This window comes from Pleurodeles waltl, chromosome 6 (genome assembly GCF_031143425.1).
Source record: "Pleurodeles waltl isolate 20211129_DDA chromosome 6, aPleWal1.hap1.20221129, whole genome shotgun sequence".
In the NCBI taxonomy this organism is placed as follows: domain Eukaryota; kingdom Metazoa; phylum Chordata; class Amphibia; order Caudata; family Salamandridae; genus Pleurodeles; species Pleurodeles waltl.
Genome location: NC_090445.1, coordinates 1188844449 through 1188870241, shown reverse-complemented (window position 1 = coordinate 1188870241; position 25793 = coordinate 1188844449). Strand labels below are relative to the sequence as shown.

The window sequence follows — 25793 nt, the reverse complement described above, 5'->3', positions numbered from 1 at the left end:
GCACCTACAACATACTCTGGCACTGACAAATGCTCAGATCAGGAGGGCAACAAACTAGCCCTTTGGAGTAACTCTGGTGGCCCTGGGTTCAAATTGCATGTCTAGTCCTCCCCCCACCCCAAGCAAGAGGGCAGCACAGCACAAAGTCAGTAATTGAGCAAGGCAGCAGAAGGTCATCAGTCCAGCAAAATCTCAGTCCTTTCAACAGCACAGCAGTCCTTCTTCCTGGCAGAGTATCCACAGGTCCGGAAGTGTACTGAAGTGTTGGTGTCTGAAGTCGTATTTGTATACCCTGGTGCCCACCTTCTGGAAAGTGGGAGTTGTATGGAATTTCCTGACTCCCCTGCCCTGTCTCCAAGCTGGCTTCAGAGTCAATGAGGAGGGGTTGGGCTCTGCCAGCAGATGGCCCTCCATGCACACTAACCCCTCTATTGTGTGACTGCCTAGAAGGAAAGTCTAAATGTCAGTTATACCCGGTAATGTGACCCAGGCCAGGCTACAGGCACAAAAGGGCCAAGGGGAGAAAAATGCCAACTTTCTAAAAGTGTTTTTTTCAAAATTGTTATCAAAAATCAAACTTTACCAATAAATAGGATTTTCCATGACAATCCCAAAGACACCATACATGTAATAGCTACCTGCTCCTAATTGGTAATTATAGCTAACAACATGTAATAAGAAATCCCTATCGGCATCCTATGGGAGAGGCAGGACTCACAGTAGTGAAAAATGAATTTTGGAATTTTTTTACTACCAGGACAGGTAAACCTTAAAAGTACATGCCTAACCTTTTAATTACACAGCACCCTGCCCAATGAGCTACCTAAGACCCACCTTAGAGGTGACATATGTAATAAAAGTGGAATTTAATGCTTGGCAAGTGGGGTTTAACCAGGCAGACCTATCTTTATTAAGTTGACATTTTCAAGATTGGGATTATTAAAATAACACTTTCTTTCCTGTGCATGTCAGGGGTGATTTAGGCAAGAACAGTGAAATTCCACTCCATTAAAAGCAGGTACGCTGAAAGAACTGCTCTGAATTAGGGTTTTTACCTGAATTCCTAATAAAGGTATTTGACTCTGATCTTTAGATGGGCATTCCGTGGATGTATACATTGATTTATGTATGTCTGTGGGGAAAATCAGGAAAAGAGTGGGGGGTGACAGAGGCACAAAAGCAGGACCTTGATCATGTTCACATTGAGTTTTGGAGTGCTCTTTCTTCCCCAGTTCTCTATGAAGAAGTGCCTTATTGATAATGCAAAGAATGAATACTAGACATTATTGACTACAAAATATATGTGTGCATTATTACTGTATGGATTAAGAGAAAAACATCATGTTCCTGAATAAATATGTTACCTCGAAGTTACAGGCTTTGGCTCTCTGATTGTGCACCAAGAGGTTGCATGTTAATTTTCTTGACGAAAAAAGCTGCGAAAACATCAGTGGGTATTCTCCAAATTGCACTTTGCAGAAGCAATATCCTCTCTTTCTCTTTCCGCATGTTCCTCGTATCCCCTTCAACTCACTCTCTCCCAACCCTTCTAATCAGTAAGGAGGAGTGAACATGGACTCTACCAAACCACACTGGTTACTCACTCCCCAATAATGGGCATGCTGCTTTCCATGCATCTTGAAGGCTTGGAGTGTAATACCTAAAGTGGGCTCCTTTATCACTATTATGAGGATAAAGAATGATATAGTCAAGATGTTGATACCAGCCCAACATGCTTTGGCTTATTCCTGAAATAAAAACACCATCCCTTCAAAATCATTTGCTTGCTAAGCCTATCTAAAATTGCTATAATAAATTTCAAGCACAGAACTTTAAGAGAATATTCAGAAATGCTTATTATAGGCCATTACTGCTGTGCATTGATTGGTCAACAAAGTACAAACTTTCTTTACTTTACCCATAACTTCCCAATCTAGACAAAAGTCTCCAAGATCCATAACGTAAGAAGATCACCATGTCAGCACTGAAATCACTCGGAGCAAAAATTACCATTTTAGTTCATGTTCTGGCAACATGGTTCATACTCCAGCCTCAAACAATTTGACTCACACTTCTAAACCTCCAGAGAAACCTTGCCCTTGGGAACTGGCGCATTCCTCCCTCAAGCTCCAGGGAACTGACTGGACACGATTGGAAATCAACAATAGTCCGACTACTACACACAAGAAGATAGTTAACTACCATTTGTTGATACCATCATTAAGCTCACCTAGTCTCCTCAAAAATGAGATCTCACTAACCAGATAGTCTAATACTTTTCTCAATATGAGGTACCCTCCTTTTGTTCAGATCAATTCTCTACCTCTAGATTCCAATAAAAACTAAAGTAGTGGCCAGACAGTCATTGCTGACCATAATTTATTTCTTGTGAACTTCAACTTGCATTGGTGTGACCTGAAAAACTCTACTGTGTCCCACTTAGTGACCTAGATGATATTGTCACTGTACTTTGCATAACCACCACTCTAACATATTGCTCCACACTGGACATCCATAGTAGAAAATGAGACACAGAAGTTAGAATCCGCACTGCCAGTAGATTGATCAGATTTTTCATTTTCATTGATCAGACCCTCATTTTCATCTCACTAAATTCCAGAAAAATTATGAACTTCAACCATCCAAAAAGACCTAGGGCCAGATGTAGGAAACGTTTAGCGACTCGCAAACGGCAAAAATTGCCGTTTGCGAGTCGCTAAACGCGTTTCCCAATGCAGAAATGCATATTGCGAGTCGGTACCGACTCGCAATATGCATTTCGGAATCGCAAATAGGAAGGGGTGTTCCCTTCCTATTTGCGAGTCTGAGTGGTATGCAATACCATTTGCGACCGCGTACGCGGTCGCAAATGGTGTCGCAGTTACCATCCAATTCAAGTGGATGGTAACCCACTCGCAAATTGGAAGGGGTCCCCATGGGACCCCTTCCACTTTCTGAATGGACCCAAAAATATTTTTTCAGGGTAGGTAGTGGTCCAAGGGACCACTACCTGCCCTGAAAAAAAACGAAACTAAAGGTTTCGTTTTTTTTTTAAGTGCAGCTCGTTTTCCTTTAAGGAAAACGGGCTACACTTAAAAAAAAAAAACTGCTTTATTGAAAGCAGTCACGAACATGGAGGTCTGCTGACGACAGCAGGCCTCCATGTTTGCGAGTGCCTATACTCGCTATGGGGCCGCAATTTGCGACCCACCTCATGAATATTTATGAGGTGGGTCATTGCGACCCCATAGCGAGTCGCAGTCAGTGTCTGAGAACACCGTACTGCATACCAATTTGCGACTTGCAAATTGCGAGTCGCAGGGACTCGCAATTTGCAAGTCGCAAATTGGTTCTTTGCTACATCTGGCCCCAAAACAATAGATCAGAGACCTAGGAAACTTGGCTTTAGACACACTTTCCTCCAAAGTCGTTTTTACAACACATCTTTCAAGCAGCACAGATAAATGAACTAACAAATAAAAAAAACTGAGATTGTATCTTGGAAAATGGATAGGGTGAACCCTACAAAATTCAAAAGTCAAAAATTATAAGTCACCCTAATGTTTGTGCCTCAAGTCATAGATAAGATACAAACTTGGATGCTATGCCATTATATGAACGTAAACCCCCCCTAAAAGCACAATTTCTCTCAGTCTTTCCTCTCAGATACACTGTACTAGTCACAGGTTGGCTCGAGGATACGACAGTTCTCAGTAGCAACCCTAACATTGTACAAGCCACAAAGTCTCTATTTTTCACCCTGGACAAGCACTTGGCCTTAGTTACATGTTCACTCTTGGGCCATGGGGGCACAACTAAGACTTCTCCATGGGATCAAACAGTTCATCTCGGACTCTGACTTCAAACACGATTCAGTCCCTAGTTCTTTTGAGCTTAGTTTACTGTAACTCTGTAGTACTAAGAGTACCCAGCTTTCTTTCTGGTTTCCTCAGAGCAGCTTTACATGTGGGGGCCGAGCTAGCCACAGGCACCTAAAGTTTGAGCACGTCACCCATTCTTCCAACTGAAGCAAGAACTACTTGCAAACTCGCATGCGTTATCTGTAAGACACCCCAAATTATCTCAGTCATAAGCTTACAGGTAACATGGGCCAACTGACAAAATCCACATTGAGAACTCCAGCTTTAAAGTAGTGAAAAAACTCTGTGTTTGGAATTCCATCCCTCCCAATAATAGGCAAGTATACCTTATCGAACATTTAAAAGAGAGATGAAAAGTGTACTATTCTAGCTGTACGTTTACCTTTAATAGAAAAGAGTTTAGGAAAATGGCAACTCCAGCAACCTAAAAAATTCAAAAGATAGACTAATTTTTTCTTCATTTTATATTCTACAAATAATTATAAAGGTAAAGCAAGTGCTTGTTGGCCTGTAAATGTTTGTATATATTTTGTATACAGATGACTTTGCTCTCCCAGGCTGCTACTGTAATTGCAAATGGTCCATTTAAATCCACCATACTGGGCAGCGCTGGTGGCAAGATTTTGAGAATGATATTGTGGGAAATAGCAGACCTGGCTAGTAAAACAGAGGACAAGAGCTGGTTCTATTTAATCGATCAAAACAAGATATGATGTTTCCAGGAAACTTGGGCTCTTAATGAAATCTGTGTTAATGAGTTTTTGGGTATTGATACCCTGACCATGCGCTCACGAAAGGGGTGGCCTTCTGGAGGGCTTTTGGTATGGGTATCCTGCAAATTGAATTGCAAGTTATAACAAGTAGGGCCACCATTCTTGCCATCCAATGTGCAGCATGTGAAGCTTTGGTTTTTGGGCTCTGAGGGCGGGGTGATTGATATCTTGAATGTGTGTATTCCACCTGGTTGGTCTCTGGAGATCCAGGCAATCTGGAGCAATTTTACTACCTATATTGAAAGTGTTAGAGAGAATGTGATTGATTGTAGGCTGACCAGGGACGACAAAGGAGAGAAGCATTTAATTCAGATTTGTGGAGATTTGTCCTGTGCCTGTCCGTATAAAGTTGTGTTTTGCGAGATGTGCGATTATGAATGTTCGATCTTAGGGAAGTTATGGACATGAGATCATTTCGTCCAATAGCAGGAGGAGAATAAGATGGAATACTGAGAAGTATTTACTGGAACTCCCACAGCTCAAATATATTGCGGTTAAGTATGGAGCCGTGACCACAGATTCTCAGATCAATGATAGCAGTAAGATATTTGCTGTATATGGTGGATTGGTAAGCAAGTTAAAGGCCCTGTGGTCTAGACCTGTTGTGTCTAAGGCAGCTGGCACAAACAGTGGGAGGGGATTAGCAGAGAATGGTTGGTATGACGAGGACTGTGCTAAAATGAAGAGAGTTGTCTTGTATGTCCTGATGCGGCATCAATGCAGCCGCCAAAATGAAATGGAGTTCAGAAAATGCAGGAGTGAGTATAAGTGTCTGCTGAACACTAAGAAATTGTTTTTTCAGAAGGCACTGTGGGCAGAACTGAGGGAAGCATCAACTAGGAGCAATACTAAAATGTTTTGGGAACATGTAACACAGATTGGGAAGGGGGCAGTGAATATCGTAGAGATCTGTATGGGCCCACCCGCATGGGTCCACCGCTTTAGTACTCTATATAGTGCTAACCCTATAGGTTCACTGGGCACACCATTGGTGCAAGAAACTCTGCCTCTGGTTCGATTGATACTCTGACTCCTGAAGTGGTTAGAGCATTGAGCGCCATGGAGAGACATAAGGAGCTGGGCCCTGATCTTGTGCCTGTTGATGTTTATTGCGAGGAGCCTAACTTCTGGGCCTTACTAAAGTGTTTAATTCAGCCCTTGCTGGTAATGTTGTACCACCCTCCTGGCACTCTGCCACCATTATTACGATGTACAAGAAGGGCGATCATGGCAGACCTTCCAACAACCACCTGATTTCCCTTGTTGATGGGGCAGGGAAGGTTCTCGAGAAAGTCCTGCTCAGTCAAATGCAGGGGAGGGGTGGATGCCCATAACATCATGACAGAAGTGCAAGCCGGCTTCCGGTCTCGTATAGGTAACATTGACCAGGTTCACGATAGTCAGAAAGTTATCACTGTACTTGATCTTTGTAGATCACAATGCAGTCTTTTATTTAATTGATAGGGGTAAACCTTGGAGATCATTGATAGATATAGGTCGCAACTATCCTAGTAAAGACCATAGTGCCACTTCACTCTGGTAACACGGCCAGAGGCAGATATTGTCCAGGAGTGTACGGAACCCTTCCTGCTGGAAAAGGGCGCTGGGCAAGGATGTGGGCTGGCTCCGCTAACTTTTAGCCTCTTCTTGAATGGTGTAGCAGACTATCTGCTAGAAGATCCACTTGACGTACCCACCAGAGCTGGAAGGAGGGCTCCAATACTATTGCTCTCAGATGACGCTGTATTGACGACACATACAGAAAATGCAACCCACAGGCTGCTTAACCGCTTTGTGGATTACTGTGAAAATAATTGACCGTCACTAGTAATAAGACGAAGGGTATGGTTTTGCTGCCCTCCCCTGGCTTCAAGCGGAAGCCCCTGATTGATGATGTGTCCATAAAAACCATGAATCACTCTGACTATTTGGGTATCCGGTTTGCAGAGAACTTGCACTGGGGTAGCCATGTACAGAAGGAATCTATAGTCCTGAAAAAAATGGCCAGGGCAGTCTTGAAGTTCAGGCACAAGGCAGGCACTAGAAGTATAAGTATCATCTTGCGAAACTATACCCGAAAGGCAGTGGCCGCAGCACTCTATGGGGCAGAGCTTTGGGGGTAGGCAAATACTAGCCCACTACAAGTGTCTGAAACCAACTTTCTGAGAGCACTACTGAGGCTGGGACCTGTAACATCCTTAATGGCACTCTATGCAGAGCTTGGCCTCACAACAATATCGGAAATAGTAGCCCTAAAGCCAGTGCTCTATTGGGTAAGGTTGGCCCATAATTCTAAGGCAGTAGTATATTTGAGAACCCTGGAAGAAGCCAACTTGAGTGGTGGTTATGGGGGGTGTTTGTGGTTATCGCATGTGAAGAATGTCTTAAGTGAACTGCAGTTGGAGGCCCTGTGGGTAGAACCTGGTAGAGTGAGGCAGGATACTGCGGAACAGATCAAAGATCGATACCGTGAATATAAGTTGACGAGGGCATGCCTTGCGCCTAGGCTAGGATTAATTCTATGCAACTTCTTCAACAATGCTTATTGTCCCCCCTGCACTGGTCACCTGAATCTGATACACCCTGAGCTTAAGCGAATGCTGTATGTAAAGTATACGCTGGGTGTGCTACCGGATAGGGTCTACTTAATGTGTACTCTCCGGCTCGTGGCTAGGCTTGATCACTGCGATTGTAGTTTTGGAAGAATAGACTACTGAACCTTTTTATCCTGTTATGCAAAAAATATGACTCGGCACAGCAACAGTGGCTTCTACCCCCACTTTAAGTTCTATGGGGGGGTCAAAGCAGCACTAGCACTTTGTGCTAGGCCTGGCGATCTGAATGTTCTCAACTCTATAGCATGGTATATATGGGCCGTATGGCCCTGTTTGAGAGAGCTGCCAACTAAGCCTGGTCTGATCTAGCCATAAGAACTCCTTGAGAGTCTGCAGTGCTATACTTACAGGCTAGGTGATTATGTTAGCTAAACCTGTGGCATCTCCCTATTTGAGCAGTTCCATATATATTTCGCCATGTGCAGTGTAGGACATCGATGACTAAGTTGTGGTTGGCTGCCTATTATGACTTGAATAAGGTATTTAATGCAATGCGCTGTCACAGCATTGAAGTGGATCCTGTTGCATATGTATTTAAACCAATTATGTTTGTACTAACGAACCAGATGATTGGTTTATCAAGATTGAATGTAGCTGTAATGCCACTAGTTGACTATATTGCACATTTGTATGATGCACTTTTTAATTCTTATTCTTTTACTTTGTACTGTTTCTCCCATTACCGTTTTTAATTATTGTAAGGCTGGCATCTGAAACAATAAATAAATAAGCTTTGCATAAACCAAAGGTATGCAGCATTAAGGCCCCCCCCCTTCCACCCAGCATTTACATAATTAATTGTTGCTAAACAGTTACTTATTTATACATGGATTATTCATGACTATTTAAAAACATGGCTCCTATGCAAACCACTGTTACACGTTTGGGTGTTGTCCACATTATACAAAACGTCTGTAATGAATAAATAATGATATGCTAATTTCATTTTAAGGAACAGTTTGCTTAATTTCATTGTTTTCTGTTACCTGCAGAAGACAGTAGTTACTCAGCACTGCATCTTTGATAGATTCACTTGCTTAAATCACTCCCCTTTGTCGAGATGGCACCCTCCCATGGCATACAATAGCAGTGCAGAATAAGAGTCAGTTATAAAGAGAACGAATAAACAGCAATAGTTAAGTAACACATCCACCTCATTCAAAATGACCCACACTCCAACCAGTGAGGTCTGAACTCCACTGAGATTAGAGGCCACCATAGCTCAAAATCCTACCTCTTGTTGTGTGGGCAGGGAGTCTCAAATGGTCTCTTTTAACTTTCCTTAAGTGAGAGAGCAAAATTGGAAAACTTACATAGGTACTCGCTTCTTCCTGGGTCATCCCAAACCCTTTGGCAGTATTTGCCTCTTAATACTTTTGTCGCTACATACATCTAGGCCAGGAGCTGTCTTCAACTCATAACATGACTTAAACTTCCAGGAAAGTTCACTTCAGAACCTGTTTAGTAAGAAGCAACTCCATCCAGGGGACCCACATAAATATATATATATTCCATATATCTGCAGCACATGCTTCAGAAGTACAATATATACTGTAATGTTTGTACCAAGCCCATCCAAAACATGGAGAATATGGTCTTTTATAGCCTGAAAAAACGAAAGCCCATTTAGGAATCTGTTCAGAGGATATCATTCAAAAGCAGGATAAATCAGTCTCCAGGAAGGGCAAAAACCCATCTAAACGCTCATCTGTAGATTTCTTTGTTCTTTAGGGATCACCTCTGATGGTTCTCAAGATGGCTGAGGGTCTCTAACCTTTTTTGTAGTAAAACTTACTTATGTGGATGAAAATCATCCAGAGCTACGAATAATAATAGAATTTTAATACAGACAGGTTTACATGTTTGTTTTAAATATACTCTTTTCAGATTTGTAGGCTGGACTACACATATTCAGCAACATTCCGTGGTGGAACGTTTGGAACTGAAGAGAAGAGAACTGAAGAGTGACATGTACAGACCTCTAAGAGAGACGGATAGCAGTAGGCATGATCAAGGCACACTATAGGTTCCCGGTTGCTTTTTATAGTTATGCTGCAAGGAGTTTCAACTTTCTTACAAGTTGTAAAATGTATTTGATAGGCATAAAGTCTAAAATGCAAACGTGCTGGAATAAAAATACAGTAGACAGTGTATTTGTCATTGTAGGCTACAGGGGTTTCCACTTATTATTTTTTCTTAGTATTTTACCAGATTTGTATGTGGATATATCTGACAACTTCATGCTAAGTGAGTCACAGAAGCCATAAAGGTTCATGTAAAGATCATTCCTGAAGGACAAGCCACAGTGAAAACATATGGAGAGGGTCCACATATGACATTTAGCCGAATAGAAACAAATAAACAGTGTTACCAGACTGTGCAGACTCATAACATTCCTACTGTGAAGAGATTTTGAGTTAAAGTATAGGCGAGGCTGCACCAAATATACAATAACTATGATACAGGATGTGACTGTGATGCATTTGAAGGTGTGCACTGTTTTTGCTTACTCAACTAGTACCCTACGTTGTCAAGCTTCACCATATGCACCATACCTAACAATGTTAAGATGTACTCTATAACTGGCTGAGTTCTTTTCTCTTCACAGATAAGGATGAATGTGCAAAAGACAACGGTGGATGTCAGCATGATTGCATTAACACATTTGGGAGTTATGTTTGCCAGTGCAAGAGTGGCTTTATGCTCCACGACAATAGCCATGACTGTAAAGAAGGTAATGTTTGTTCGCTCTTAACCTTTGTAGATGAACTCTGAATATGGGTAGCATGATGTTTTATGAAAAAGACTAGGGGCTAGATGTATGAAAGTTCAATTTTGCATTTCCTAAATATCTATTCTTAAGAAATTGCAAATTAGGAAATGCAAAACCAAGGGTGCCTAGCCCCTCCTTCATGCACCCCAAAAAAAGTGGTGCACATGTAAAGCCCACAAATGCCCTACAGACATGTGTGCCCTACATGGCACTTTAAAACATGCATTTTTGGTGCATTTATTAAAAGTGCACATGGTTGCTGTTGATTTGGAGTCGATAGTAATAGCGTTTCCTAAATGCCCATTTCACATTTAGGAAATGCTTGGTATGTGTGCTTAGGAAATCACAAATAGGAATTCCCTATTTTTGATGTCCTATTTGGGAATCAATTACTACGATTCTCTGTTTGGAGTCACAATTTTAGGAAATTGCAAAAATTGTGATTCCCTAAAATTGGACTTCGAGTACCTTTCATACATCAAGAAAGGCTATTTTGCTTTCGCAAATGGTTAAATTACTGATTCGCCCTGTTTGCAAAAGCAAAATGGGTTGATACATCTGGCTCCTATATAAGTTTTATGGAGGACACGGCTCCACATACACATGGAAAATATTTGTGGATTTGCAATTGCTACCTGCAGAGATGTTTCTGCATTAGCAAGTACACACAGTGAACAACGGTGCATGAAGGAAAGACCATCCTATTTGTGTAAAGTCATTTTTTTCCTTCACATGGAAAATATTTCTCCCCATTAAGAAACTCCTTTTCCTACGCCCCAGCAGTTTAATAGGTGTTATTATATCCATAGTACTGCATTCAAGATAAGACAAAATGTCGAATGAAATCATCTGCAGTATGCATATCCTCTTTATTTAGCTTCCAAAGCTTTTGGAAGAAGAAAGTTCTTCAGGGCTGCAGTACAGTATTGAAAATACATAATAACCATAAATATAGATACATATTGTAAATGACAGTATCATATCTGCAAAACCCACATCCCACTACCATCAGACCAAGACGACAATTTGTACACATAAACATAATTCCAATTAACAACTCTTCATCCAGTGGTGTCTTGGCATAACATTCAACATACTCGTATATTTCAAAACATCATCAAAATCAGAAGAGAAGACAAAATTGCACCATAATCCCAAAATTAATCATATATATCAAGACGGGAAGAACAAAAAAAGAGCAAGTACGCCGAACTAAAAGACGACACCCATTTCACTTATTTCTTAAAACTTCAAACTCGTAATTACATGTGTGGGAGAATGTGGGAAACGTGATACAGGTCCATGAGGACATTGCTCACGAGGTTCTTTTAGTAAGTGGTACTTCTTGAAGTCACGTTGTAAATTGGATGGTAACATTAAGGCAATCATAGATCCTTTGACGTTAATAAACATTGGCTCTGAATTAGGGATATTTGAGACTGGTATTGATCCTTGGCCACACATGTGTTTTACATAACTGAGTTGGCTACAAAATATATAAGAACAATGCTCGAAGGTGGCATATCTTTTTTTGGGTTCAAAATGCGAGTGCCTGTCAGAACATGTGACATGGATCCTGGTGAGTTCCTGGTATTCGTCTTGTGACTTTTGGATGTCAGACCCAATCTGGTATACTTAGCATCAAATTGTATGTTGCTTTGTGAATTCGGCACTAGGAAGGGTCATGGATGGTGTGTATGGAATCCTAATGGCATATAGGAATGGAATTTTTGTAAACTTATGCTCAACTATATTTTACCTAGTAGGCGTCAACATGTGATAGTTCCAATCCAGAATGTACGGATGGGGGTGGGAAATACAAATTGCCAAAATTGGTTGGTTAAAAATCATACTCTGGGCGAATCGAGAATCCATTGTGATATGCAAATATGCCTGGGAAAAGGGGGTTTCCTTTGGTATATGCTAAAGAAATGTACCTTGCTCGAACCAATACGGTATGTGATGTTAATCTGAAATGCAATTTTCTTCCCATCTTGATATATATGAATGATCCTGGAATAATGACCCAATTCTCTCTTCTAAAGATGATGATGTTTTGAAATATATAACTACCTTGAATGCCATGGCAGGACATCACTGGCTGCTGAATTGTTATTTATTTTTATGTTTTATATGTACACATTGGTGGTGTATGGACTTTGTGGCTATGGTACTGCTGTTTACAATATACATATATTTATGTATTTCTGACTACTATATGTGTGTTCTATATTGTATTGCTGCCCTGGAGAAGGTATTTTTTCGATCGAACCTCGTTGGCTATGGATGTAACTGTTTTACTATATTGCACAGAAAGAAAAAGGGTTGGAAGCAAATAAAGAAGATATATGAACTGCAGATGATTTAATTTAACATTTTGGCCCTCATTCCAACCCTTGCGGTCATAGACCGCCAGGGTGGCGAATGACGGAAGCACCGCCAACAGGCTGGCGGTGCTTCACACGTCATTCCGACCGCGGCGGTACAGCCGTGGTTACCCAGCCGGGTCCGGCGGTTTTCCGCCGGATTAGCCCCGGCTGGGAGAATCCTCCATGGCGGCGCTCCAAGCAGCGCCGCCATGGGGATTCCGACCCCCTTCCCGCCAGCCTGTTTCTGGCGGTTTTCACCGCCAGTAACAGGATGGCGGGAACGGGTGTCCTGGGGCCCCCTAACAGGGCCCCAGTATGCTTTTCACTGTCTGCTTAGCAGACAGTGAAAAGCGTGACGGGTGCAACTGCACCCGTCGCACACCTGCAACACCGCCGGCTCCATTCGGAGCCGGCTTCAGTGTTGCAGGCCCTTTCCCGCTGGGCCGGCGGGCGCTCCCTTGGCCGCCAAAGTTAGAATGACCCCCTTTGTCTTATTATCGTGACTACCCCGCTATGGCTGTAATTAATATTTGTGTGCTTAACAGAAGTATCAATACGTATCGGATACTTTGTTGGGTGTGCACCACATCTATGACTGGGGGACAGTGTGGGATGTGTGGTTTGCATGACCTAGCCGCTGGGTGAAGTGCTTTGAAAGTTTTGTAAGCGTTCCCACCACCATAAGGGATGTAGCAGCTTAAAAATAACGAAAAGGTCTTAACCTTGTTAGTGTGCAAAGGAATTCACAGCATGCCGTCTCTGTAATTTCCCTCCCAGTACCTTGGGGTCGATCGCTGCACAAAAACTCTATGTTCCTAAAAATCCTTATGTAAACCCAATTTTTGTGAAATATAATATAGCATTTACAGTCGTAAAAAAGCTTCTTGCGCTTGTGATCTATACTTACTCGTGCAAATTACTTTACGAATTTGGCTCTGAGTGCAACATTCAGTAATCTAACCGAGTTGGGTGCTTTAAATATAATTTACAATTCCTAACCTCGTATATATCCATATTTAGATGCTAACATCAAAATCATATATAATGACAACGATATATCTGAAAAACATCGCCTACCAGAGCTGCAAAGAGCAGTGCATGCCAAAATGCCATCCGTACTGTCACCTGACAATGTGCCTGCAGGTACTTGGATGAGAATCCTGTGGTCTGCCTGTCAGTCATGTGACAGTATCAGGAGGTGGCTACAGGCAAAGGAACAACCCTTTCAGGCCTCTTTCATTCAGCAGAAATGCACAAGAAAAGGAGCCCTATGTTGGGGATTATATTTCAAATCTTAGAAAGAACTGGAAGTTTTAGGCTGGGGGTAGAGAAGACTATAGTCCAGAAGTGAAATCAAAACAATTGACCCATGAATTAAAGCTGTTTTCTATAATGAATCCATCTCTCTCTCTCTTGGGAGCTTCGCACAAGCAGCAACGACGAGAACATGAATGTACGTATATCTGCGCCACTTTACCGAAGAGAAGTGCAATTGTTTAAAATGCCACACCTTTAATAATACATGTGGCACAAATATTGTAACGAAAACCAAGCTTTGACAAAATGCGTTCAATGTGTAGGCCCTCTTAGGCCGAACCGCGAATGACTGCTACCAGGTAGAAGTGGATGGGTGGTCCCTCAGAAAGCATTTACGTTTTAGAAGTAACAACTTTCTGGAGGTCGAAGAATTTCATCCCACTAGGCTGGAAGATATACCCAGAAGGTCCTTGCGGTGGAATACGCTTCGTAAGCAATTCCATTGCATCCTCAAACTTTCTGGCAAAAAAGCACGGGTCAGAAAACAAATGCTAAGATGAAAGTGCAGAGAGTGTGACCTTTTCTGGTAAGGTTGACAGGATGTCGAAGTCCTCAAGGAGGGAACCATAGTCTAAATTAAAACCTTCTTTATAAGTTAGGGTAGCAGGCCTTCCTTAGAAGAAAAATAATCAAATATTATTTAATTCAGCACTCTGTTCCAGTTGCACCAGGGTGGATACAAATCCAAACCCCCATGATCATGCACACTAAACAGCAGAGGTCTTACAAACACGAAAATGCAGTGCTCAGTGATAAAGATAAAAATATGTGGTTTCAGTTTCTTCCTGACCTCTAGAGTGACCCAAAACAAAAAGAAAATTTGTTATCATTTTGAGAGGTTGATGTCAAAAACGATCAGCCTCCCATCCTACCCATCTAAAAAAAGAGCACACTGATAGAGCTCCTCTTTTGTTGAGAAGCCTGCATAGGAGCGGAGCTATCATTAAAACATTAGCTTTAAAAATGTAGGTGCCCTACCATAATCTTTTTAGTGAAAAGTATATTAAGTCTTGAAATCGACATTGCTTTGTTTACCCAGCTAGCCTAGCTTCTTTGACAAAGGTATCACCAAAGTAAACTATGTCCTTCAAAACATGAATATATCCTAGATGTTTCTTTGTGAGACCAAAATATAAAGCATCCCCATAATCTAGAAAGGCAATGGAAGACTTTCTTCATTAATCCAAGGTGATAGAAGCAGATAGAACTATAGGGTGACATTAATAGCTGTGAGTTAAACCTAATAACCAGATTCTGTATAGTATAAACTGGCCTGGGACTATCTTCTAAATCGTTGAGACACCAGTAGGGGGATCTGATTTCTGGGCACCAAATCCTCATTAGCTCAATCTCTGAAAATATAAATTTAAGTTCGAGACTATCCAGACACGTCTATCACACATGCTGTCACAAAAACTGCTGACAAGCAAGCCCAGGTCACCCCAAACTGGAAGGTAAAATGGGTTTTGTCAGGGTACATAATTAACCTTGGACTGGGTAAGCCTGGCTATGGATTCCACATACATGTAAAAAAGAAACACTGGGGTTCATGGAGAAGCCTAAGGATATGCACAAAATATCATGTTATGTTTTTGGAAGTAATTGGAGAAAATGTATCATTCACTTCTACTCTCATATCAGTACACTGTGTAGCTCCACAGCTATCCTGCATAAAGATAGCTGCCTGCCAGAGTGACAAAAAACAATGCTTAGTTATTGAAAAAGTAGCCTCTCAATACACAAAAATAATATTTCACAGATTTTAATAGTTTTCAAAGCAGTATAATAAAAAAAAGCCTAAGTATACTGTGTCTCCAGTGCTCACAACAGTAAGATGATACAAGTGGTTATGCAAGGTGTAGACAAAAATGAACGACCGACAAACAAAAATAGAAAAAAATGTGTGTGATTTATTCTAGTTTTCACACTGGCATTATATTTTGCTAGTGAAAGTCCATTTGTAGTGCTGTCGATGGTGTTTTAACCTCTTACTTATTTGGCGAGGTCCGTTTTGGGACACTTGTTAGTCCATATAGATTGTTGGTGGTGAGACAACCTCTTATGATATGCGATGTCCACAGACAACTACATTGTGAGAGATACAAAAACTTGCACAGACAGAAACTTGTATGTCATTCCCATTTTTTTCCTTTCCAACCATATAATGTCAAATAACAAAATGTCCTTGTGGATCAAAGGTTTGCCCTTGGTGCTTTTTTTGTAAATATCTTTATTAGGTTTTACATCATATTCAACATTAACGCTTGATGTCTTGCAACACATGGATTTCACATATTTCTGAAGGAAGATAGCATCCGAGCAGAAGTGACTTTGAAACTTGTGTGTGTTAGTCATGACTGCTGTTGAGTGTCTTGTGCTCAGACTTGGATTGTTAAGTTAATTTGGCCTGCTGTGGCAAGCGTCATTGTATTGCAACTGGGGCGGAATAAGGGAGTTGGGTAGCGCCGGCCGGGTTGGTTTCAATGACCTGGCGTGTGGGTGCGAGAGTGAGGCAGAGGGGCGATGGGTACGCCAGTGCATTGAGAATGTGTAAAATTGGGGATAGGCTTGGTGCATGTGTGTGCCAACATATTCAGCACTACTCAGGGAGGGAGTTGCTACATGTGTGTAGGCGGAGCTCAGAAGATCACAGTGGCAGGTCATCGTTCCCTGCCTTCTGCAAAAAGTTTGTGTTTAGGGTGGCCCCCTGAGAAGATATGGGTTGCTTGCAAGGCCTACGAACCTCCTCGGAGCAGAGTGTGTCTTCCTCCCCTGTGCTCCATTTGCAAGTTTAGTCCTTTGTCATAACAGTAAAGACTGACTTATTTCTCTTATACACAGAACCTTCAAAATTTTTTTGAAAAATTAGATTGTGTGTACTCTTTTTCACAAAAGACTGTGCCACTGGTACTGATGCTACTGGCCTAAGACTGCCTTCAACATGTACTCCCTCAAATGCATGGGTACTGTTAGACTTGAAAGCCTTAGGATGGTCTTCTCTCAAACTTTTTGACTTAATCCTCTATTTTTGCTGCTCCTGTTTTTGTTGGCCTTAGGACTGTGCACTTTACCACTTCTAACCAGTGCTAAAGTGTTTACACTCTCCGCTAATCATGGTAAAATAGGCTTACACCCAATAGGCACAGTTAATTTACTCGTAAGTCCCTTGTAAAGTGGTACTACATGAACCTAGGGCCTGTGAATTAAATGCTGCTAGTGGGCCTGCGTCATTTATTGTACCAGCCACGTACGTAGCCGTTTAAACATACCTCAGGCCTGCCATTGCGGCGTGTGTGTGCAGTTTTAAACTGCCATTTCAATGTGGCCAAATAAACTGTTTACCAGCCTTAAGACCCCCTTTTTAATAGATATAAGTCACCCCAAGGGTAGGCCCTAACAGCCCACAGGACAGGTGAAGTGTTTTAAAAACACTGGGCATGCACTTTCAACTTTTACATGTGTTGGTAGTAAAAAACTCTTAAATTCGCTTTTCACAAGGCCCACTTCTCCCATAGGATAACATTTATTAGGTGATAACTTTCAATTGGGAGTGGATAGTAATGTCAAGTTTGGTGCCCAAAGAATTGTAATTTAAAGCCCTCTTTAATGGTAAAGTTGGATATTAAGACATAATTCTGAAAATGCCACTTTTAGAAAAGTGGGGTCACCCTAGTCCTTGACCTTTGGAAGTGGGCCTGAAGGTGCTCTGGCAGTCCAACTGTCATCCAGCTGTCGTCCTGTGAGCAGAACTGATGCAGCGTGACACATTTCTTGCAGCAGCATCGCAACTGCTGCTGCACAACACATCCCCGATGCAGGACATTGCATTGCAGCCTTCTTGGATCCACCGCTGCATCACACATCCTCGACGCAGGCCTTTGCATCGCAGACCCCTCATCGACGGCATCCACAACGACGACGCAGTACTTCACATCGCAGTCCACAGCTCCCTTGAAACCGCCCGCGTAATGCAACCTTAACGCAGGACTTCGTATAATAAGTTCCTTGTCAGTGGCATCCTCAACAACAACACAGGGCTCCCCATCACAGCTCCACAGCCTTCTTGGCACCACCACTGCATGAAGCAGCCCGACGTGGGATCTTGCAACAGTCCGCAACCAGGATTTATGCACTTTGTTCAGCAGACCTAACTCGGTCCCTGATCCTGCCCCGCTATCCATCGTATTTGGCTTGAACTTGTGACTAGTCCCAGTCCCGCACGACCAGATACCCATAGTTGAGGCTTTGTGATTCTAAGCCCCACTCTCACTTAAATCTTTAACATTGAATATCTCTGGTTATTATGATAGAATTTTTAAAATTTTGACCCTAAATAATTTAGTATGTTTTACTCTGTTTTTCTTAATTGATGTGTGCTTTTTCTTGAGTTGTGGTTTCACTTTATTACTGTTTGAATTGCTGCATAAATACTTTACACATTGTCTCAAAGTTAAACCTGACTGCTTTGTGCCAAGCTACCAGAGACTAGAGCATAGGTTAATTTGGGGTGTGCTTGTGTAACACCCTGACAAGAACTCACAAACATTTTCCTGGGGGCCAAAAAGTAATGGTCTGTGGTGCCACCGAGAGCCCCATTGATGACAAGATAGTGGGTGCCTGAATGTAAATAGGGCATAGGGGAAGCAAAGCACACACATGATGTGGACAAGGAGTTGTGGAGACATTTTGAAGGTTTTATTCGCAACTGCCTCTAAATTAAGGCCCAACTCACTATAAGAGCCCTAGATTTGACAGTGATGTAGTATGCTGTATCTGAATCACTACCACTCTACCACACCCTTGGGTAAGCTATCTCTGCTTGCTGTTGCTCCCTTGGTTGAAATTGAATCTTTGACCTCACGATCTCCTTATGGCTTTAGTGTCGTACCTGTAAACATTAGCAGTGCTTAGAAAGAGGTTAAGTTAGGAAATGTTTTAAAAGATACTTGACGATGACCCACCAGCAATCCACAGAGGTTGGCAGACACAAACATCCAACCTCCACTGCTAGACATAGGACAGTTGGGCAGTTTTAGCCATGGTCTGAGGAGTCTTGATGTTTAACCCTGGCTTTACCACTTTGCCAAAATATGCTGGATGGGGGACTCTGTATTTAAAATCTGTGCAGGAGCAACGGCATATTGACATTTAATTGGTTCAAATAGTCCCTTAGTCTCACCATCAGAAGCACTCACATCCCCGTTGTTGTGCAATGAGTAAGATAGAAACTATCGAACCAGAAGACCTGTATTTATTATTTGAGGCAAATTGTGCGCTTTTGGGTAAATGATTCTCTCAACCCATTTCTCTGCTTCTTTTTTTAAACAGAAATTGGAAAACTTAATCAAACTAAATAAGGTAGTAAGTATATGAAAAGAAAACAGGACCATAAACCAACAATAATGTGAGTTTACCCATGAATGAGGAGCACTGAGTCTCCTAGTTAACTCACTAAAACATAGTGTAGTGAGAAAATGATAAATCTTCAAACAAGGAGTCCTTCACCCTGGTGTTGGTAATCCTACTTCACCAAATTGTTTGATTATAACCAAACCATATCCTTCCTATGCCTTTGTTGCCTTAATTGCCATTATGTGATAGAGGGGGACGAGACACTGAAGACTTGAGCCAAGAGCCCATCTGTGGCTCAGCTTCATGTTATCTTGGACCCTCAAGCCCAAAATAAGCAGTGCCTTCAAGTAACTTCTGTCCTCCCTAACCTCGTGGGCCAAGAATTAAAGGCATAGTATTAACTTTTAATATAAAAAAGGGAGAGGGGAAGAGATAACCTCCTGGTCTCTGGTTTGCAATATGTGAAACCAGAAAACCTGGAATCAGTCACGACGAAACTGTGTGATGCTAGGCAATTCTCGTGTTTCACTTTTGCTCCTTTCTATTTGTTATCACGTATGAGAGCACCTCGAAATACATGGGTCTGGATGTGCACTTTTGTGTTTGATTTATTAATCTATATTGTCCATGTCGAACACCAACCTAGGTCACCCAGAGGATACACATGGCAACTGACATGCCTCCTGGTTCACTAATAACATTGTTGTCAGGGTTGGAGCAAGGCATTCATGTATTTATGCTCATGTATGGAAATCTATCACTTTTACATTTCCCTCAATGCAATGATATAAACTTGTGTACTATAGTGAAATGCTTTTTCATTTTAATGAAATACACCTTTTTTGAATTTTGAAGAGACTTCATAATTTCTTATATATTTTTTGCAAGAGATCTTTAAAAAATAAAGGCGTTCCTAAGGTTAAGTGGCACAGGACACCTTCTTTGCTTTTTTCCTTCACTTACAGTAAAGTGTAAGTACATGCTTTCCAGTTTATCTAATTTATTTCTGCATGTTAGTACACAGTTAGGTAAAGAGTGACACAGTGCTGCTGTTCAATGGGGGTGGTGAACACATGTAAAAGCCAGGATGGTTGCAAGTGACCCTCGGGCTGTACTTTGTGTATCCCTGCTGTAATACAATGATTGTTGCAGAGATATGGAATTTTGAAAACTTAGTCCTAAAACATATAATCCGTCTGGGATTCTGCTCATTTATCCCCTACGATATTCCTTGGAATTAGAAAATCCTCAAAGGACCTGAAAAATGATGCAGAAATCATGATAAAACTAGCCGACACAGTGGGCGCTATTGTTATTCAAGATGTCCACCGGTATAAATCTGAAATTTGCAGCCAAATTGATAATATCCTACACTGTGAGAAACAATCAAGTAATCCTCTCCAATAAATATATTGCTGGATTAGGGCCATAACAACTTTGGCTAAAGTTGTAGATTTCCTGAGTTACTAAACCAATATCTCAATAAAAAATCACTGGGAAACCTATACACTACTTCCTACCTAAAGTTCACAAAGATCCTTAAAGAATATATACCACTTACTTCACCTATGTTAAGGATAGTTTCCATATTTCATTTAACTGAAGGGCTTCCTTTTGACTCTGAAACAAAACAGTTGTTTACTATGGACATTAAATACTTATACATAAATATCCCTCAATTGGAAGGCATGTAGATCATTAAGACAATGCTAAGCATGAGACCACATCCCAGACAGGTACCCAAGAACTTCGTTAATGTCACTTTCAACTATAGGATGGACAAATAATTGTTTTATTTTTGATGTACAATATTACAGACAATACTTAGGGACATATACAGGGGCAAATGTTACTTCAAATTATGTAAATATTTTTATTGACAACTTTGTGAAACAGTTTCTGGTCTCCCCTCAAAATATGTATCTCAAACACATTGTCACATGGACATAACATTTAGATGATGTCTTCCTCACCTAGAAAAGCACTGAAGAGTCAATAGAGGAATTTGCCAGTTACTTGTGTACTGTTCAACATAACTTTAATCTTAAATACACATACCACAATATTACTAATGCCTTCCTAAACCTCACCACTAAATGTGTAAATGGGTAGCAGTGTTATGCTAATACAATTTCTAGAGTACAAACAGTCACTGAAGGGCAACACAGCTGAGTAGGTCACACAGAAAAGAAAGAGAGCCCATACATTTGTGAGGGAACATAAAAAGCCATGTTTCAAGCCCTTTTTAAGACGTGGGCAAGGACTTTCAAGACCTGAAAGGTTCTAGTGGAAGAGACTAGATAGCTAAAGGAGTGTCCACCACTTCTGACCTTGTGAATTCACCAGGGGATAGCCAACACCTCTTCTTAAAAGCTAAGATTTCTTAAAGGTTGGTAAAAACTGAACAAGGAACGAAAATAGTATGGTCCTGCTTCATGTAGGGCTTGGTGTATGTGGCAGAGCAGTTTGAAAATGCTGTTCTTCCTAGTTGGAAGGCAAGAAAGGGTTTTTAATAGTGTTCCTAGAGAGGGTCTAGGTGGCAGATGTCATACCAACCTGGAAGCTTTGTTTTGTACAATTTGTGTCAATAGCTATGAACAATGCATTGCAATAGTCTAATTGACAGGTAATCGAGGCCTGCATAATTGTCTTACGACAATGCAACACAATCTATTTAAAGTTTTTCCATAACATATGTAGAATTCCAAAATGTGCTAAGCATATTGTCAATAGAAATGCTCAGATTCTTGGGCACCTTTTTCAGAACAAGAGGAGGACTAAGTTCCCGGGGCCACCAGTCAGCAGTTCAGATATCCTTGGCCTTGCCACATAGAACTATATCTGTTTTCTCCCCCTTCAGTTGAAGACAATTTTGTTGCATCCAGATGGCAACAGCACACATACAATCACCCTTTACAGGAAGCCCACAGATAAAAATATTCTACTCAAATATCAGAGCTGTCATCCTAGAACCGAAAGAGTTGGTCTTCACTTTGGCCAGTTTTTGAGGCTAAGACTAAAGCCTACCATTAGAGAATATTACTTCCCAGAGTTAAATATCTTTAGGCAGCATCTAGAAAGCAGAGTTTACCCATGCAGGATTGTAAGAAAAGCTATGATAAGAGTGTAAGTCTTACACAGGTAAGAACTACTATTAAAAAAAAAAAAAAAAAATGACTTAGAGGCACGGGTGGCTATTATTACTGACCTGCTGGAACCCCCAGATGCTAGGCCTCCTTAATTGAAATGATTAGGGGGAGGTGACTGACTGTTGTTGCACTGTACGATTTACATAGACATGCCAACGGGTGAACTATTTTAATATTTAGTGAACCTGTGTACTGGAATGCCTACTGACCTTGAAACATATCCAGGACAATGTATAACTCTGGCACAGCCTCTGGCACCAAACAGCATAATGTTGCGGTAGAGGGGTGGGTAACGGGGTCTGGGAGGGGTATTATCTCATATGTTTGCTTTACACCTGTACACAGTTGTTATGTGTCAAAATGTCAATAAAAGTTTTTTAATAAAACAAAAAAGATCACAAGAAAACTTGCATGTGTGAAAACATTAAAAGCACGAACCAATAAATTGGTTAAAATCATCAAAGCATTGGCATGATATAACATCATGTTACCTTGCACTGTATCTCCTGTTGCATATAAATGCAGCAACAAACTAAAAGATCCCGTAGTCCATGGAGAGGTGAGAAAAGTCCAAAAATATACAGTTACCTCCATGCTGGGCATTCCACCCTACAGGAACGCTATTTATGTGGGAATTGGGTGTCATGTCAATACATTGCCAATACCAAAACTTTTACATATAATAATGCAAGTCACATTTTCAACATGTTCTCTAGCTGCAATTCATCCAGTGTAATGTACAGCAAATGGTATCAGGTTAGTTTGATTTGTATTCATCAAACCTCGTAAGCTCTAAAGACAATAGTGTGCCAACATCGGAGTAGACCACTTCATAGTCATTTCTGCTCCCCTTGTTGCACATTTCCTTGAAAAGAAACATTCTGAAGAAGACATACTTTGGCAAGTGATCGAAGTTGTACAGAGAGTTGTCAGAAGGTAATGTGTTGGACCTGGCCCTCTCTGCAGGATTACCCCAAACATTTTGTCTTCAGCCCTCCTATTTTTTAAATTCATTTAGTTGGTTTTAGGGCTGTGTACCATTTACACTGTTAACCAGTGGCTTACACCTGATTGGCACCTTTAATTTACTCAGAAGTCCCAATTATATGTTACTATAAGTACCCAGGGCATGCAAATGAAATGATACTAGTGGACAGTGGCACTCATTCTGCCACTCACTAAAGTAGCATTCTAAACCCAGTCTGAGGCTTGCCACTGCAGCCTGTAGTGCAGTTTTAAACTGCCATTTCCACCTGGAAAAATAAACCTTTTCTAGGTCTCACCCTCCCATTTTAATACTTAGTAGTTACCCAAAGGTAGGCCCTAACCCCACCTAGGGCAGGGTGCGTGGTATTTAAAAAAAGTAGGACACGTGTACTTGAGTTTTACATGTCCTAGCAGTGAGAAACTTCTAAGTCTTTTTTAACTGGGAAAAGGCCTATGTCTCCCATTAACTAACACTGGGTACCTTATTACAATTAATAGGTGCTCACTTTGGATTGGGAGCAGATGGAGATATGCTGTTTGGATTCAAATTATTTGTAATTTTAAATCCTCTTTAATGGTAAGGTCTGATTTAATGTCACAATTCTGAAAATGGCACTTTTAGAATGTTGCCATTTTCTTTCCCCAACCATTTGTGCTTCTTCCCTGTGTGCTGGGTCATGGCTGGAATGGCTCTGCTCTTGGGATTTATGCATTCCTCCTAAACAGTGACACAAAGGGGACTAGATGTGGGCAGGTGTGTCATCCTACCAGGGTGCTGAGAGGAGGGCTGTGCACTGCCCCACTTCAGCATACACTAAAGAACGTAACTCCAGACAGCTTGGAGCCTTGATAGGGGAAGGGAAGAACTTTCCAGAACCAGGTGGGGCATAGGACAAGAAGTCCCCCACACACAAAGGCTGGCACCAGCTAGAAATATTGGAACCCCTGAGCCAATTATCAGATCCATTCTGGACCTGTGAAAGACTCAGAAGATGGACTGCCCTGCTACCCGAGGAAGTAAGTCTGGACCTGCTCTGTCAACCGAGGACCACCCAGGTGACTCCAAGGGTTACATGACTGCCCTCACATGTAAGCTACAGGGACTCATGAATCTCCAGAGGGTTTGTACCCTGCTGCTGGCCTTTGCTGGAGAGTGCCGTCATCCCTCAAGTGGTGCCCCCCAGGCCCTGGATCCTTGGAAGTGACATTGGTGGTACTACTTCTGCCTAACCCTAAAAGCTAAGGGTTTCGAACTTTTTTCAAGAAAATTTACTTGGAGAACTGACTGTGAACAACCTGTCAGCCAATCTGCTAAAGGTGCATCACCAGTCAGCATGACTTAGTGGTAGCTTCCGCTATGTTCATCTGCATAGCAGCAAATCCTCTTCAGCGAAACCTCCCATCAACTTAATCTGGCCTCGTGGAGGCCTCTTTAGCTACAGTCTGCAACCTCATCCCACTGGGTGAATCCGAGCACCAGAAAAATGTGTATGTTTGAAGGAAGTAATCCTCAAAGGGTACGACAACGACCAGCACGACATTGATGTCAACAACCCCCTCGACCTGGAATTACAGCTTCTCCTACTTGGAGGTTTTTCTGTCTTCATCAACGGCTTCAGTTATATCTCGTCCAGCGGCTCCCCACCGTTGACGAGTTGTCCTTGGATACAGCCTATTGCTTTGGCCTGCTGAGATTCTCCTTTCTCAAGAACTTTTTCAATAATTTTTTTCACATCAGAAGGTAAGCCGAGTCCGGGCCCAATCCACCCCTCGTATCTGACCCCAGCTCCATTGCAGTTAAACTTAACTTTTGACTTTGACACAGTCTCACTCGACCAGATACACATGGTTGGCGCTTTGATCTTTTAAGTGCTTCACTAAAAGTGAAGGTATGCAGCATTGTGGATCCCCCATTGGCTGCAGCCTGCAGTATTGACCTGCTGGAGATTTTCAACTTCCAAAAGTGACAAAGTCAGAACATGGAAATCTTCACTGCAGTTTTGTCCAGGGGCTCCCCAACGATGACTCCCTCTCCTCAGACACCATTGGCTGCTTTGCACCACCGAACTTTACCTTCTCAGACATTTTTCATCAAAATTTCTTCTAAGTACGAATGTAAGTGGAGACCGAGTCAAATCCACCTTCTATCTAAACCACAATCCATCATGGTCGACCATAACTTTCAATTTTGCCCCGGTCTCATGTGACTAGATAAGATACACAGGTGGTGGTTTTTTAGGGGAATTGGTGCTCACAAATACCCAATCCTCGAAGTTTCTCTTGATCCTAATCTCCAAAAGGCAGTGCACTTAAAGGGGGGAAAAAACACACTGCAACCCCCAAATTTGAACAATCAAAGACTGTCATAAACAAGAAATCTACATTTAAGGCACACGCCTATAAGCAATTTCAATTCGTGGGCAATATCACACCGACTTCGTCAGGGCTGGTAATCAATGAAAACCCAATAGAGTATATGTGTCCAATCTCTTTAAATTCTGAGTCTTTCAACTCTTCAAAAGTCTAAAGTCACTTAGTATCGATACTCCCTGAGGGAAGTAAATCTCCATGCGCTGC

General features: G+C 41.6%; 1 protein-coding gene across 1 annotated transcript in view; it reads left to right on the top strand.

Annotated features, from left to right (window-relative positions):
- Positions 1-25793, top strand: part of TLL2 (tolloid like 2) — a 1863287-nt gene that overhangs the window by 1589029 nt on the left and 248465 nt on the right. The window contains exon 17 of the mRNA XM_069240439.1: positions 9878-10003. Within this exon, the coding sequence (XP_069096540.1) occupies positions 9878-10003 (126 nt within the window). The remainder of the gene's footprint in view (positions 1-9877; positions 10004-25793) is intronic.